Raw genomic sequence first — 14,644 nt, 5'->3', positions numbered from 1 at the left:
GGCACATTTCACACTTGCTGGTATAGCTCCAAGGAGGGAGGTGATAGATACGGAGCTGTAGCTATGTCTTTAACAGACAGACTCTACCTCATTTATAATTATTCATTTTTGTCATTATTGTGATGTGGTATTTTAAAAATTAAACTATTCTGTGCTATGCATTTTTACAAACATACATACAGAGTAAAGAGCTTTGCTACAATGAACCTTTGGTTGTAGCCAGACTAGTATTCTGTGCTGTGCATTTTTACCCCAACATAATTTTTAGAAGGTGTATGTTTTAGTCTAGTGCAGTAGTTAGGTGCAGGGACTTTGAAATCCAATCCAGGGACTTTGAAGTCCTGTCCAACACTTGGAACCTGTGTGATCTTAAGTAACTTAAGTTTCAGATTTCTCATCTGTAAAGTTGGGATAATAATACTACCTCTTAGTATTGTAGTTGGGATCAAATGAGATCATATATATGACACTTAGCTGAGATTGAGTCTGGTGGCCTCTACTTTCAAAATTTACCCAGTGGTTTATTAGCTTTACTCTGTGAATCTTAAAGAGGAAAAAAAAAAATCAAGTTCAATGCATGTCAAGGTTGAGGTAAAGCCCCCAAAGCCTTATCCATTTGAGCTCCTTTATTGTCAACTATAGGATGTCAGTTAAACCCAGAATAGACCCAGGAGAGGAACTAATTTCAAATAACTGTAGAAACAGACCAACCTCCAGATGTGTAATGAGGGAAAGAAGTTTTAAGAGGGAGTTTTTTCTTTCCTCTCTGCCCCCTACCACCAGTTACATATGCAGAGTAGGAAGCAAACTTTTCTCTCTGCCTTTCTATTACATATCATATTGCCGTTGTTCAGTATATTAAAGCTTTTTATCTGACTGCCTTTTGAGGTGGTCAATAATAGGTGCTAACATTAAACTTGGAGCAGTTAAATTGGTGAGCTGTGGGGTTACCTTGTCAGTGGAGTGTGAAAAAGACTAAGCTGCGGACTGTTTCCCAGCCTATAAAGCGTGAAATCAGTTGGTGCTGATGCATGGCGACTATAGCCAGTGGAGTATAAAATACGCTGGGGGCATGAATTGTGTTATGTTGTGAGAAAGACCTTTTTGTGCCAGTTTATTTATGTATTTTGGGACCTCCAAGATCCTACTGGAATCATGTATCTTGTATCTCTTGTTGTCTTGATACTTAGTTTTTTCATGAAATGTTTCTTCCAGTTGTGCAAGCTGTGTACTTTGTCCAGCTGCAGGCAGAGAGGCAGAGGCAATACATACAAATGTCCAAGGCGGACTAATACTAAAATACTGTATTATATTCTGTTTAAGATTGCATCTGAAAATACCATCTGCAGTTGGTATTTGATATACAAGTTTCTTCTGTTTTAGACTCAAGATTTGAAAGTATACTTTGCCTTCTACTTTGAGCTTCTGCCAGTGTGAGAACTGTGTTACCAGTTTCACTGGTTGGTGGTCCCGTGTTGAAATGTGCCTCTGGAAAAGGGACATAGAGAAGGACAGCATTTTCAAATGCTTGGAGGAGTTGGTAGGAATAAGTATAGAGATTATTCTTATGGGGAATAGAAGAGAGGGTGTTCCTCTCCTGACACCTGGTGAGGTTCTTTACCATATGGCTTTGAGGGTGAGGCAAGGTGAATGAGGAAGTTTCAGAGACAATAGTGAATTATTGTCAGCCTTTTTAAGTCTGGAAGGTTATTGGAAATAGGTATGCCATGAAAGCATTAAAGGTCTTTCATTCTTATCTTACTTGGTTTTCTCCTTTTACGGCGGCAGTCTTTGAACTCTTTTTGGTTGCTTTGCAGTTACATGGATTCTAAGCAAATTGTGAGTATTTATGAAACTAAGCATCATTGTGAGACCATTCTGCTGAGTATCAGGCAGTCTAGTATAGTAGTTAAGTGCAGAGACTTTGAAATCCTAACCAACACTTAGAAGTTGTGTGATCTTTAGTTATTTAAGCTTCAGATTTCTCATATATAAAATTGGGTTAATCATAGCTATCTCAGTACTATAGTTGGAACCAAATGAGATAGTGAATATACAATGTTTACCACAGTCCCTGTCACATAGTAAGCACTCAGGAAATGGTAGCTGATAATTATTCTTTCTCTTGCTCTGCTACTACTAATGGCACTACTCTACCACTACTTCACTTTTGCTTGTAGGGCCTAAACCGTAATGAAACAGAAAACACAATTAGACATGGTTCATTGCGGCAGATTTGGAAAAATATGTCATTGTTCTCTTGGGCATGGCTTAATAGTTATTTCTTAACTAAGTAGAAACGATAAAAAGACTTTTTATTTAAAATGAAAGATAAGAATCTTTGTCTTGGTTTAAGATAGCTTTGTAAATGAGTATAAAAAACTGGTTATTCTAAAATGTATTTGCTTAATGCAAATAAATCAGCCTTTATATGAGCTTTGGGAATATATAAAACTAACAGTTCAAAGAATTGTCATTCCTTATTACTCACCTAACAACCTTTTTTTTTTTTTTTCCCCAGAGTGAGTGCTTTTTTGGGGAATTGTTTGAGGTTTTTTTCTTGTGCCAAGAGAGTCATAGTAGAAGTCTTGTCCAGTGTATGAGGCACATTTTTGGGGGAATGGGATGGAAAAATCACCCCGATCATTTATCCTTGATGGTAATGAGCATTAGTGTGTATAATATATTTGGATTTGATGTGCATTATGTGATTATTTCTTCAGCACAATTAACTTCCTAATTAAACTTTGCTCAGCATATATCCTGAGCATATACTTGGTGGAAAACTGATAATACAGCTATAATGGTGGTAAAACTGCTAGTTTAGTTGATAGACAATCTGGGTTCTAGTCTTAGTTACTACCACTCAAATAGTCTTAGATAAATCCCTCAACCAGATGGTTTTCAAAGGCTCTTTTCAGCCATAAGCTTTTTGTTTGTTTGTTTTGAGACTGGGTCTTGCTCTGTTACCCAGGCTGGAGTACAGTGACACAATGATAGTTCACTGTGCCCTCAAATTCATGGGCTCAAGCAGTCTCCCTGCCTCAGCCTTCCAAGTAGTGAGGGTTACAGATATGCGCTACCATTCTCAGCTAATTTTCTATCTTATTTTAATTTTTTAGAGACAGTGTTGCTGTGTCGCCCAGGCTAGTCTTGAACTCCTGACCTCAGGCAGTACTTCCACCTCGGCTTCCCAGAGTGCTGGGATTGCCTGCGTGAGCCACTATGCCTGGCTTCAGCTGTAAGATTTGAAGATGGGTATGGAGGTAGCTTACAAACTGGGAAATGTAGTAGTGACACATTTTGGCCACCAGAGGGTGTGAAGTCCAGTCATTGAAGTTGTGCTCTGTAATTGACCAGAATGTGGCATTCTTGGAAATGAAGAGGACACATTGCTCCTCTGTTCATTTATGTTAAGTCATAGAGCCTCTTGTTGTCTGATTCTACTTGCACTTATTATCTTTCTGCTTTTTTCTTCTTAAAACTTTGTGGGTAGGACTGGAGCAGATATTAAAGAAAGGAGAAGAAAGGAATAGACATATCTAATTGTCAAGTAGTCATCCAGTTTTGTTCTATAAAATAGTGAATGGCTTTCAGATGACCTATGGGCAACCTCGATGGGAAGCACAATAGTATAGGTCACCACACTTAATTATTTGTGGCCATCTTCCTTCCCCAAAACACATTGGCACGCACACAACACTTAACCCTCGTTGCCTTCACTCTTTCTGAAATTCCAAGGATGAAAGCAGAATGTCTGAGAAATATAGCAGAATGAGCACAGCCCTTATAATTGTAACCAAGGTTCAAATCTTGCATTGTCACTTAATATCTATGTAACCACAGACATTACAATTTTGAATTCCAGTATCTTTATCTGAAAAACTAGGATGTTGAATTCTGATCTATACAGTCCCTTTCAGTAAGTCTAATTCTAAGGCTCTGTAAAAATTCTTTAATGTTTATTTGAAGGGCAGTGCTATTCTTTATACAACACTTTAATAAAGTAGTATCTTTAACAATAGCATGTTCTTTTTTGATAGAAACAGAGCTGTAGATGTTGTTAAGGCTTAAATATTAAAGTATTAAGTAAACTACCATAACACCAAGTAGAAAAACAGTTACTACTCCACCGGGGCATTTTTTAGCCCCATAAACAAATACAAACTAATTTTCTGTGAATGTAGGCTTAGGATGGCAGTGGTTCATTCAAGAGGGGCCAAGACTAGGGGGAGCCAGGCCAAGCTGATTTCGGGTGTAGTTAATAGTGAGACATTTTGAGAAGTCATCATTTGGGGATAAGTAAGCTTAGCAAAAGAGGGCATGTAGGTTCTGGGAACCTATGTCATGAAGCTGGAGTCAGAATCTATTTCTTCCAGCCACACCAGTGGAAATAACTTTGACACAATATTCAATTATACAAGTCCAAGTTGCTGTCTGAGAGCTCAGGATGATAAGATGGAAGGAACAAGGAAAGGCATGGTGGTCTACATACCCAGACAAGCTGAGATGAGTGTCTAGAATGTGACAGAGCAAATGGACTCAGAAGTGTGCTTGTGAGAGCAGGCAAGGATTAGTACTTACTACGATATGTACACAAGAGAGTAGAAGCCAGTCAAGCTGATTGGGTAGAAACAACATTTTAGGATTATGTTCAGAAGATAATTTTAATCTGTCCTGGTTTTAATCACTATCCTTGGTGTTGGTAGAGAAGGTCTATTTGGTATGTCTAAGGCTCTACACATGTTTGAGGCTAGTGATTATGTCATTGACAAACTCTAGGTTGTTTGATGGTTCAATAGCTTTATACTCCATGGGTTATACACATATTCACAGATCTGTTCACTACTGCTGCAGAGTTCATTTCACAGAAATGAACTGGCTAGTAAAAAATTTGGCAGACAAACTAGCTTTTCGAGAAGCTGCTAGGAATGGAGCCCAGCTGTTCCCTTTGGGCTTGAGCTGTTGGAATTCACTGGGTTAGCAGCTAGAAAGAATGAAACTGTAACATTCTTAGCTTGGTTCATGACAGCAAAGCTGAGGTGTTAGGATTTCTGTTCTGGAGGTTTACACTTGCAAGTAACTTAACTTGATTGTGTGTCTTAATATTACTGGGCTTCTGACCGCTGAAATATGGCTTGAATCGATGGTGGTTTGGAGAAAGTAGAAAGAGGGCTATCCATCATCCAGAGGCTCCATAGAAGCTGGCTGATAATGCTGCTTTCACCAGGCAGCCATCTGTCCATCCATCCATCAGTAGGATGAAATGAGATTTAGCGGAACAGGCAGCCGTAACTCTGAGCTACTTTCTAACCAACAGTTGCAGCCCTGGCCTGAGTCTGACCACAAAGCACAGCACTGGGGTTTGGCGGGATGTGGCAGCAAGTGCAGCCTCCTTCCCGTTACTGCCAGCCTAGAATGTATTCAGTATGAGGCTGTAGCCCAAGCTTACTTCCCATACAAAATTTGACTAAACTTGGGATGACAAGTAGACAGAAATAGTCTTTCAGCTCCAGACTATTTTACAGGTTGAACAGACCCTTTCGGTGGGGAATATTTTTGCTTAACACTTGGGGTACTTCTAGTAATTCTGTCATTGTGGTATTGAGGGATGAGGTAAAGGTAATTTACTGATTTCATTTTGTATAAATTCTTGTTTTTCTTCGTAAATATAAATTTTTACCTAGATTGTTAGGTTGCAAAAATGGGATTTTAATTCTCTCATTTCTCTCTACTCTCTTTGGTGGTGCTAATATGAAAGGCAAGAAAATGTAGATGGGGAAATGGGTAAAAAATTCGAAGCAAGAAACTGATGATCCCTCAAATGGACAATTAGGCTCTGAATAATTGGTTGTGTACCATGTCTTCCCTGGTTCTTTTGCAGGAACATTGAGCCTTCCGAGAGAGCTTCTTAGTATAGCTCTGTGCTCATGTTGCCTGTCCTGGTACCATCCCTAGTCATGGCCAGCTTTCTTGACTGCTTTCTCTCACTGGTCACTTTAGACCTCAGCTCCTGCTCTTTGTTCTGAAACCTTGCTTTTCACTTCAGATTGGGGGAGGGGTAGAGGGAGCCTAATGTACCGGAGATGCTTCGGAAATGAGAGCCTTGGATGAATTCCTGGGCCTATTGATCCACCGGCAGTTTATGCATCCTGACATTCATAATCTCAGTAGGCTGCTGATGTTCCTGATTAATGGGCCCAGGGGCTGTCCATCCGTCACTTCACATTAATTACTGAAGAGGTGTTTTTCCAGTGATTTACCTGACAGCGGGCTGTGATAAATACCCTGAAGCAGAGTGGGCAGTGATTAATCACAGGGCCACACCCCTCCCCCTACTCTTTTTTCCCCCTAACCACAGGTTAGCATTGGGACCTGACCAAAGAGTGCCCCCTCCTCATAAGCTATCTATCTCCATAATTGCTTGTGGATGCGTATTTATTGGGGCATGGGGCCTGGCAGGTAGCATTCTAGAACTTGTGCCAAAGATGATGAAAAATAAATCTTCCCAATAGGAAGAGTAACTAACATGTTTTTACATGGGGCAGAGAAGTATCTGTGAGCTGCCTGTATGTTGCTTTTTAAGAAATCTGATAGGACTATCGCCCACCTACTATGCATGCACTCAATACTGCAATGGTTGCTTTTTGAGCTTTAAAAAAAGGAGATAGAACAACTTTTGTGTTTGCTATACTTGTAGTATATTCAGGGAGAATATGTGAACAAATATGAGAAATTAGAGAAGATTTCAAAATACTAATATAATATTGGGAGAATTGGACTGCAACTTCAGGATTCCATTTCTTACTTTGTGGCCTTAGAAAGTAAAATTTAGTTAACTATTTAATTAATGTTTTTCATGTGTCAGACACTGTATTCAACTCTGGAGATATGAAGGTGAATGTGATACAGCTGAGATCTCAGGGAACAAAGTCTAGTGCCCCTTGCCTCAGTTTCTCAAAGTACAAAATAAACTTCCAGGCAGTTACTGAGTTAATTTTAAATTAATATAAGATCTAAAGTAATTTAAAATCAGTTCTTACATTAATTTTTCTGTGAATATTTATTGTATTCCCAGGGATAAAAGAAGTTTATGAAAGATACTATCTGCTCTCAAGAAACTTATAGAATGTGAGATGGCATTCATAAATGAAACAGTTGAATAAAAATATAAAGTAGTATATAATGAGAGTGATATAACGACAATGAGGTATCTCAGTTTAAACCCAACTCATTTAGGAGGGCGTTACACATTATCAAGGAGGGCGTTTCAGAAGTTGGAAGGAGCAGACAATGAGGCCATCCTGCCTAGAATGGAGACTTTGTGTCTGAGAATGATAGCTACATTATTGAAATAGTAGATTGACACCAAATCATGGAAAATCTTGAATGCAAGGTAAGCTTAGTTTTTATTTGTATGCTTTGTTGGTGAATCTAAGGTTTTGAGTGAGAAAGTTTGGAAAAAAATATATTTTAGAAAAAATTCTTACATATTGATGTTCCTAATGTTATTTGGAATTGCCAAATTACCTCAGCATTCTTGGAGCCCTCTTTTCCTCTGTAGTTCAAAATAAAACTGTTCAAATTAAAAATATAGTTTTATATATGTGCCTGAGTGCAGCGCAAAGGATTTTGTAGTTTGGTTGTATATGGAGGAGATGGTAGAGTTGACAGTCAAAAGAGACCAAGTTTCTCATTGTTAACACGTACAAAGTTGAGCAAGTCAATTAAGTTTTAAGTAATGACTGCAGAATTAAATTGGGAAAGACTGTTGCCTCAAGATTTAAGAAAGAAACCATCAGATTTACAGATAACTTCATTAAGGCTATACTGATTATTCACTGGCTACTAGATAGGCATATTTTAAAGCTAAGAGTCAGAAATTAAAGGGTCAGTGCTGTCAGCTATATTTTGGCAGGAATTTTAGAGGTGTCATTTTTTTCATTAAAAAACTTAAGATTATACATGGCAAACTTCACCTTTCATGGAGTACATTTTGTGAATTTTGACAAACATACAGTTGTGTAACTCCCACACAATTAAAATGCAGAGAGGGCAGTTCCATCAATCCAAAAAATTCCCTTGTCACTTTATAGTCAGCCCCTTACCTGATCCCAAGCTTCTGGCAACCAGTGATATGTTTGCTGTCTCTACAGTTTTGTATTTTCCAGAATGTTGTGTAACTGGAATTGTATTTCTCTAATGATAAATGATTTTTAACATCTTTTTTGCCATCCTTATATCTTCTTTGGTGAAGTATTCTTAAATAATTTTGTTGTTTTTTTTGACACTGAGTTTTGAGATTCTGGATGAAAGTACCTTATCAGATGTGATTTGCAAATATTTTCTCGCAGTTTGTGGCTTTTTACAATTCTCTTACATGTCTTTGAAGAGCAGAAGTTTGAATTTCGATGAAGTCGAGTTTATTGATTTAACACTCATAGGTGGAAGTTGAACAATGAGATCACTTGGACACAGGAAGGGGAACATCACACACAGGGGCCTATTGTGGGGTCAGGGGAGTGGGGAGGGATAGCATTAGGAGATATACCTAATGTAAAGGACGAGTTAATGGGTGTAGCACACCAACATGGCACATGTATACATATGTAACAAACCTGCATGTTGTGCACATGTACCCTAGAACATAAAGTATAATAAAAAAAAAATCATTTTATGGATCATGCTTTTGATGTTATATCTAAGAAACCTTTGCTAAACCAAAAATCCCGAAGATTTTGTTCTGTATTTATGTATAGCAGTGTTAAAATTGTAGGTTTACATTTAGATCTGTGATTCATTTTGTTAGTTTTTATATGTGGTGTGAGGTATAGATACAGTTTTTGTTGTTGGAAATGAATTTCTGCTTGTTTTGGCACCATTTTTTGGAAGGACTCTCTTTTTCATAGAATTTCCTTTATACATGTTTTGAAAATCAGTTGTTGGCCGGGCGCGGTTGCTCAAGCCTGTAATCCCAGCACTTTGGGAGGCCGAGACGGGCGGATCACGAGGTCAGGAGATCCAGACCATCCTGGCTAACACGGTGAAACCCCGTCTCTACTAAAAAATACAAAAAAAATTAGCCGGGCGAGGTGGCGGGCGCCTGTAGTCTCAGCTACTCGGGAGGCTGAGGCAGGAGAATGGCGTGAACCCGGGAGGCGGAGCTTGCAGTGAGCTGAGATCCGGCCACAGCACTCCAGCCTGGGCGGCAGAGCGAGACTCTTGTCTCAAAAAAAAAAAAAAAAAAAGGAGAAAATCAGTTGTTCATATACGTGCGAGTCTTTTTCTGGACTCTTACTCCGTTTCATTCATCTATATATTTACCCTTTCTCCACTATGACACCTGATTATTGTAGCTTTATAGTGAACTTGAAATCTATCTTTGTCCCTTTTCAGAGTTACTTTGGCGATTCCATTTCCTATGCCTCTTCATACCCATTTTAGAATCAGCTTCTTAATATCTGTAGGAAGTCCTTCTGGATTCTGATTTAATTCTAAAGATCATTTTGGGGAGAACTGACATCTTAAATATTGAGGCATCTCATTTATTATTTTTCTTTAGATTTTTGATGTCTTATCAGTGTATTTTAGTTTTCAGCGTAGATTGTACACATACTCTGTTAGTTTTATGCCTAAGCATTTCATGTTTTTGAGTGCTAATGTAAATGATACTCTTCAATTTTCAGTTTTTTTCATTGATAGAATATAGAACTGCTTGTATCCTTATGACCTTGCTAAACTTACTTAGTTTTGGTAGCTTTCTTATAGATTCTATGGGATTTCTATGCAGAAGATTATGTCACCCACAGATAAAGACAGTATTACTTCTTTATTCCAATCTGGATGTCTTGTATATTTTTTTCTGCCTTGCTGCACTGGCTGAAACCTCCATTTCAATGTCAAATAGTGTGGTCATCTTTACTTTGTTTTTGCATCTTATGGGGAAAGCATTTGGTTCTTCATCAAGTATAATATAAGCTATAGGTTTTTATTGCTCTGCTTTTTTTTGTAAATAACATTTATTAGGATGAGGAAGTTCTATTCCTAGTTTACTGGATGGATGTTGATTTTTGTCAAATATTTTATGTACATCTATTGAAATAATCATGTATTTTTTTTTTTTAGTCTTTTATGGTGAATTACATTTTGCCTGAACTTTTTTAATTAATTAGTTTATCTATTATACTTTAAGTTCTAGGGTACATATGCACAATGTATAGGTTTGTTACATATGTATATATGTGCCATGTTCATTTGCTGCATCCATTAACTCGTCTTTTACATTAGGTATTTGTCCTAATGCTATCCCTCCCCCACCCCCCCACCCCATGACAGGCCCCGCTGTGTGATGTTCCCTGCCCTGTGTCCAAGTGTTCTCATTGTTCAATTCCCACCTGTGAGTGAGAACATGAGGTGTTTGGTTTTCTGTCCTTGTGTTAGTTTGCTCAGAATGATGGTTTCCAGCTTTATCCATGTCCCTAGAAAGGACGTGAACTCATCCTTTCTTTTGGCTGCATGGTATTTCATGGTATATATGTGCCACATTTTCTTAATCCAGTCTATCATTGATGGACATTTGGATCGGTTCCAAGTTTTTGTTACTGTGAATAGTGCCACAGTAAACATACGTGTGCATGTGTCTTTATAGTACCATGATTTATAATCCTTTGGGTATATACCCAGTAATGGGATCGCTGGGTCAAATGGTATTTCTAGTTCTAGATCCTTGAGGAATTGCCACACTGTCTTCCACAGTGATTGAACTAGTATACTCTGCCACCAACAGTGTAAAAATGTTCCTGTTTCTCCACATCCTTTCCAGCACCTGTTGTTTCCTTTTTAATGATCGCCATTCTAATTGGTGTGAGATGGTATCTCATTGTGCTTTTTATTAGCATTTCTCTGATGACCGGTGATGATGAGCATTTTTTCATGTGTCTGTTGGCTGCATAAATACCTTATTTTGAGAAGTGTCTGTTCATATCCTTTGCCCACTTTTTGATGGGGTTGTTTGATTTTTTTCTTGCAAATTTAAGTTCTTTATAGATTCTGGATATCAGCCCTTTGTCAGATGGGTAGATTGCAAAAATTTTCTCCTGTTCTATAGGTTGCTTGTTCACTCTGATGGTAGTTTCTTTTGCTGTGCAGAAGCTCTTTAGTTTAATTAGATCCCATTTGTCTATTTTGGCTTTTGTTGCCATTGCTTTTGGTGTTTTAGTCATGAAGTCCTTGCCCATGCCTATGTCCTGAATGGTATTGCCTAGGTTTTCTTCTAGGGTTTTTATGGTTTTAGGTCTAACATTTAAGTCTTTAATCCATCTTGAATTAGTTTTTGTATAAGGTATAAGGAAGGGATCTAGTTTCATCTTTCTACATATGGCTAGCCAGTTTTCCCAGCACCATTTATTAAATAGGGAATCCTTTCCCCATTTCTTGTTTTTGTCAGGTTTGTCAAAGATCAGATGGTTGTAGATATGTGGTGTTATTTCTGAGGCCTCTGTTCTGTTCCATTGGTCTATATCTCTGTTTTGGTACCAGTACCATGCTGTTTTGGTTACTGTAGCCTTGTAGTATAGTTTGAAGTCAGGTAGCATGATGCCTCCAGCTTTATTCTTTTGACTTAGGATTGTCTTGGCAATGCGGGCTCATTTTTGGTTCCATATGAACTTTAAAGCAGTTTTTTCCAATTCTGTGAAGAAAGTCATTGGTAGCTTGATGGGGATGGCATTGAATCTATAAATTACCTTGGGCCCTATGGCTATTTTCACGATATTGATTCTTCCTATCCATGAGCATGGAATGTTCTTCCATTTGTTTGTGTCCTCTTTTATTTTATGGAGCAGTGGTTTGTAGTTCTCCTTGAAGAGGTCCTTCACATCCCTTGTAAGTTGGATTCCTAGGTATTTTATTCTCTTTGTAGCAATTGTGAATGGGAGTTCACTCATCATTTGACTCTCTGTCTGTTATTGGTGCATAGGAATACTTGCGATTTTTGCATATTGATTTTGTATCCTGAGACTTCGCTGAAGTTGCTTATTAGCTTAAGGAGATTTTTGGCTGAGACAAGGGGGTTTTCTAAATATACAATCATGTCATCTGCAAACAGGGACAATTTGACTTCCTCCTTTTCTAATTGAATACGCTTTATTTCTTTCTCTTGCCTAATTGCCCTGGCCAGAACTTCCAACACTATGTTGAATAGGAGTGGTGAGAGAAGGCATCCCTGTCTTGTGCACATTGTCTTGTGCCAATTTTCAGAGGGAATGCTTCCAGTTTTTGCCCATTCAGTATGATATTGGCTGTGGGTTTGTCATAAATAGCTCTTATTATTTTGAGATACATTTCATCGATACCTAGTTTATTGAGAGTTTTTAACATGAAAGACTGTTGAATTTTGTTGAAGGCCTTTTCTGCATCTATTGAGATAATCATGTGGTTTTTGTCTTCGGTTCTGTTTATGTGATGGATTACGTTTATTGATTTGTGTATGTTGAACCAGCTTTGCATCCTAGGGATGAAGCCAACTTGATCTTGGTGGATAAGCTTTTTGATTTGCTGCTGGATTTGGTTTGCCAGTATTTTATTGAGGATTTTTGAATCAGTGTTCATCAGGGATATTGTTCTAAAATTCTCTTTTTTTGTTGTGCCTCTGTCAGGCTTTGGTATCAGGATGATGCTGGCCTCATAAAATGAGTTAGGCCATCTTTTTCTATTGATTGGAATAGTTTCAGAAGGAATGGTACCAGCTTCTCTTTGTACCTCTGGTAGAATTCAACTGTGAATCCTTCTGGTCCTGGACTTTTTTTAGTTGGTAGGCTATTAATTATTGCCTCAATTTCAGAGCCTGTTATTGGTCTATTCAGGGATTCAAATTCTTCCTGGTTTAGTCTTGGGAGGGTGTATGTGTCCAGGAATTTATCCATTTCTTCTAGATTTTCTAGTTTATTTGCGTAGGGGTATGTATAGTATTCTCTAATAGTAGTTTGTATTTCTGTGGGATTGATGATGATATCCCCTTTATCATTTTTTATTGCGTCTATTTGATTCTTCTCTTCTTCTTTATTAGTCTTGCTAGCGGTCTATCAATTTTGTTGACCTTTTCAAAAAACCAGCTCCTGGATTCATTGATTTTTTGAAGGGTTTTTGTGTCTGTATCTCCTTCAGTTCTGCTCTGATCTTAGTTATTTCTTGCCTTCTGCTAATTTTTGAATTTGTTTTCTCTTGCTTCTCTAGTTCTTTTAATTGTGATGTTAGGGTGTCGATTTTAGATCTTTCCTGCTTTCTCATGTGGGCATGTAGTGCTTTAAATGTGTCCCAGAGATTCTGGTAGGTTGTGTCTTTGTTCTCATTGGTTTCAAAGAACATCTTTATTTCTGCCTTCATTTCGTTATTTACCCAGTAGTCATTCAGGAGTAGGTTGTTCAGTTTCCATGCGGTTGTGTGGTTTTGAGTGAGTTTCTTAATCCTGAGTTCTAATTTGATTGCACTGTGGTCTGAGAGACAATTTGTTGTGATTTCTGTTCTTTTAGATTTGCTGAGGAGTGTTTTACTCCCTATTATGTGGTCAGTTTTAGAATAAGTGTGATGTGGTGCTGAGAAGAACGTATATTCTGTTGATTTGGGGTGGAGAGTTCTGTAGATGTCTGTTAGGTCTGCTTGGTGCAGAGTGAGTTCAAGTCCTGGATATCCTTGTTAACCTTCTGTCTTGTTGCTCTGTCTAATGTTGACAGTGGGGTGTTAAAGTCTCCCATTATTGTGTGGGAGTTAAGTCTTTTTGTAGGTCTCTAAGGACTTGCTTTATGAATCTGGGTGCTCCTGTATTGGGTGCATATATATTAAGGATAGTTAGCTCTTCTTGTTGAATTGGTCCCTTTACCATTGTGTAATGGCCTTCTTTGTCTCTTTTGATCTTTGTTGGTTTAAAGTCTGTTTTATCAGAGATTAGGATTGCAACCCTTACTTTTTTTTTTGCTTTCCATTTGCTTGGTAGATCTTCCTCCATCCCTTTATTTGGAGCCTGTATGTGTCTCTGCATGTGAGATGGGTCTCCTGAATACAGCACACTGATGGATCTTGACTCTTTATCCAATTTGCCAGTCTGTGTCTTTTAATTGGGGCATTTAGCCCATTTACATTTAAGGTTAATATTGTTATGTGTGAATTTGATCCTGTCATTATGATGTTAGCTGGTTATTTTGCCCGTTAGTTGATGCAGTTTCTTCCTAGCATTGATGGTCTTTACAATTTGGCATGTTTTTGCTATGGCTAGTACCGGTTGTTCCTTTCCATGTTTGGTGCTTCCTTTAGGAGCTCTGGTGGTGACAAAATCTCTCAGCATTTACTTGTCCGTAAAGGATTTTATTTCTCCTTCACTTATGAAGCTTAGTTTGGCTGGATATGAAATTCGGGGTTGAAAATTCTTTTAAGAATGTTGAATATTGGCCCCCACTGTCTTCTGGCTCGTAGAGTTTCTGCCAAGAGATCTGCTATTAGTCTGACGGGCTTCCCTTTGTGGGTAACCCGACCTTTCTCTCTGACTGCCCTTAACATTTTTTCCTTCATTTCAACCTTGGTGAATTTGACAATTATGTGTTTTGGGGTTGCTCTTCTCGAGGAGTAATCTTTGTGGCGTTCTCTGTATTTC

General features: G+C 38.2%; 1 protein-coding gene across 4 annotated transcripts in view; it reads left to right on the top strand.

Annotated features, from left to right (window-relative positions):
• Positions 1–14,644, top strand: part of R3HCC1L (R3H domain and coiled-coil containing 1 like) — a 104,149-nt gene that overhangs the window by 31,484 nt on the left and 58,021 nt on the right. For 3 of the 4 annotated variants that reach the window (XM_030941145.1, XM_030941147.1, XM_030941146.1), the window contains one exon: positions 7,240–7,396. The exons of the other annotated variant lie outside the window; for it this stretch is intronic. In XM_030941145.1, coding sequence (XP_030797005.1) covers positions 7,390–7,396 — 7 coding nt within the window. In that variant the 5' untranslated portion in view covers positions 7,240–7,389. The remainder of the gene's footprint in view (positions 1–7,239; positions 7,397–14,644) is intronic. 4 annotated transcript variants of the gene reach the window in all.

This window comes from Rhinopithecus roxellana, chromosome 11 (assembly GCF_007565055.1).
Source record: "Rhinopithecus roxellana isolate Shanxi Qingling chromosome 11, ASM756505v1, whole genome shotgun sequence".
NCBI classification, from domain to species: domain Eukaryota; kingdom Metazoa; phylum Chordata; class Mammalia; order Primates; family Cercopithecidae; genus Rhinopithecus; species Rhinopithecus roxellana.
This window is presented reverse-complemented; position numbering and strand designations above follow the sequence as displayed.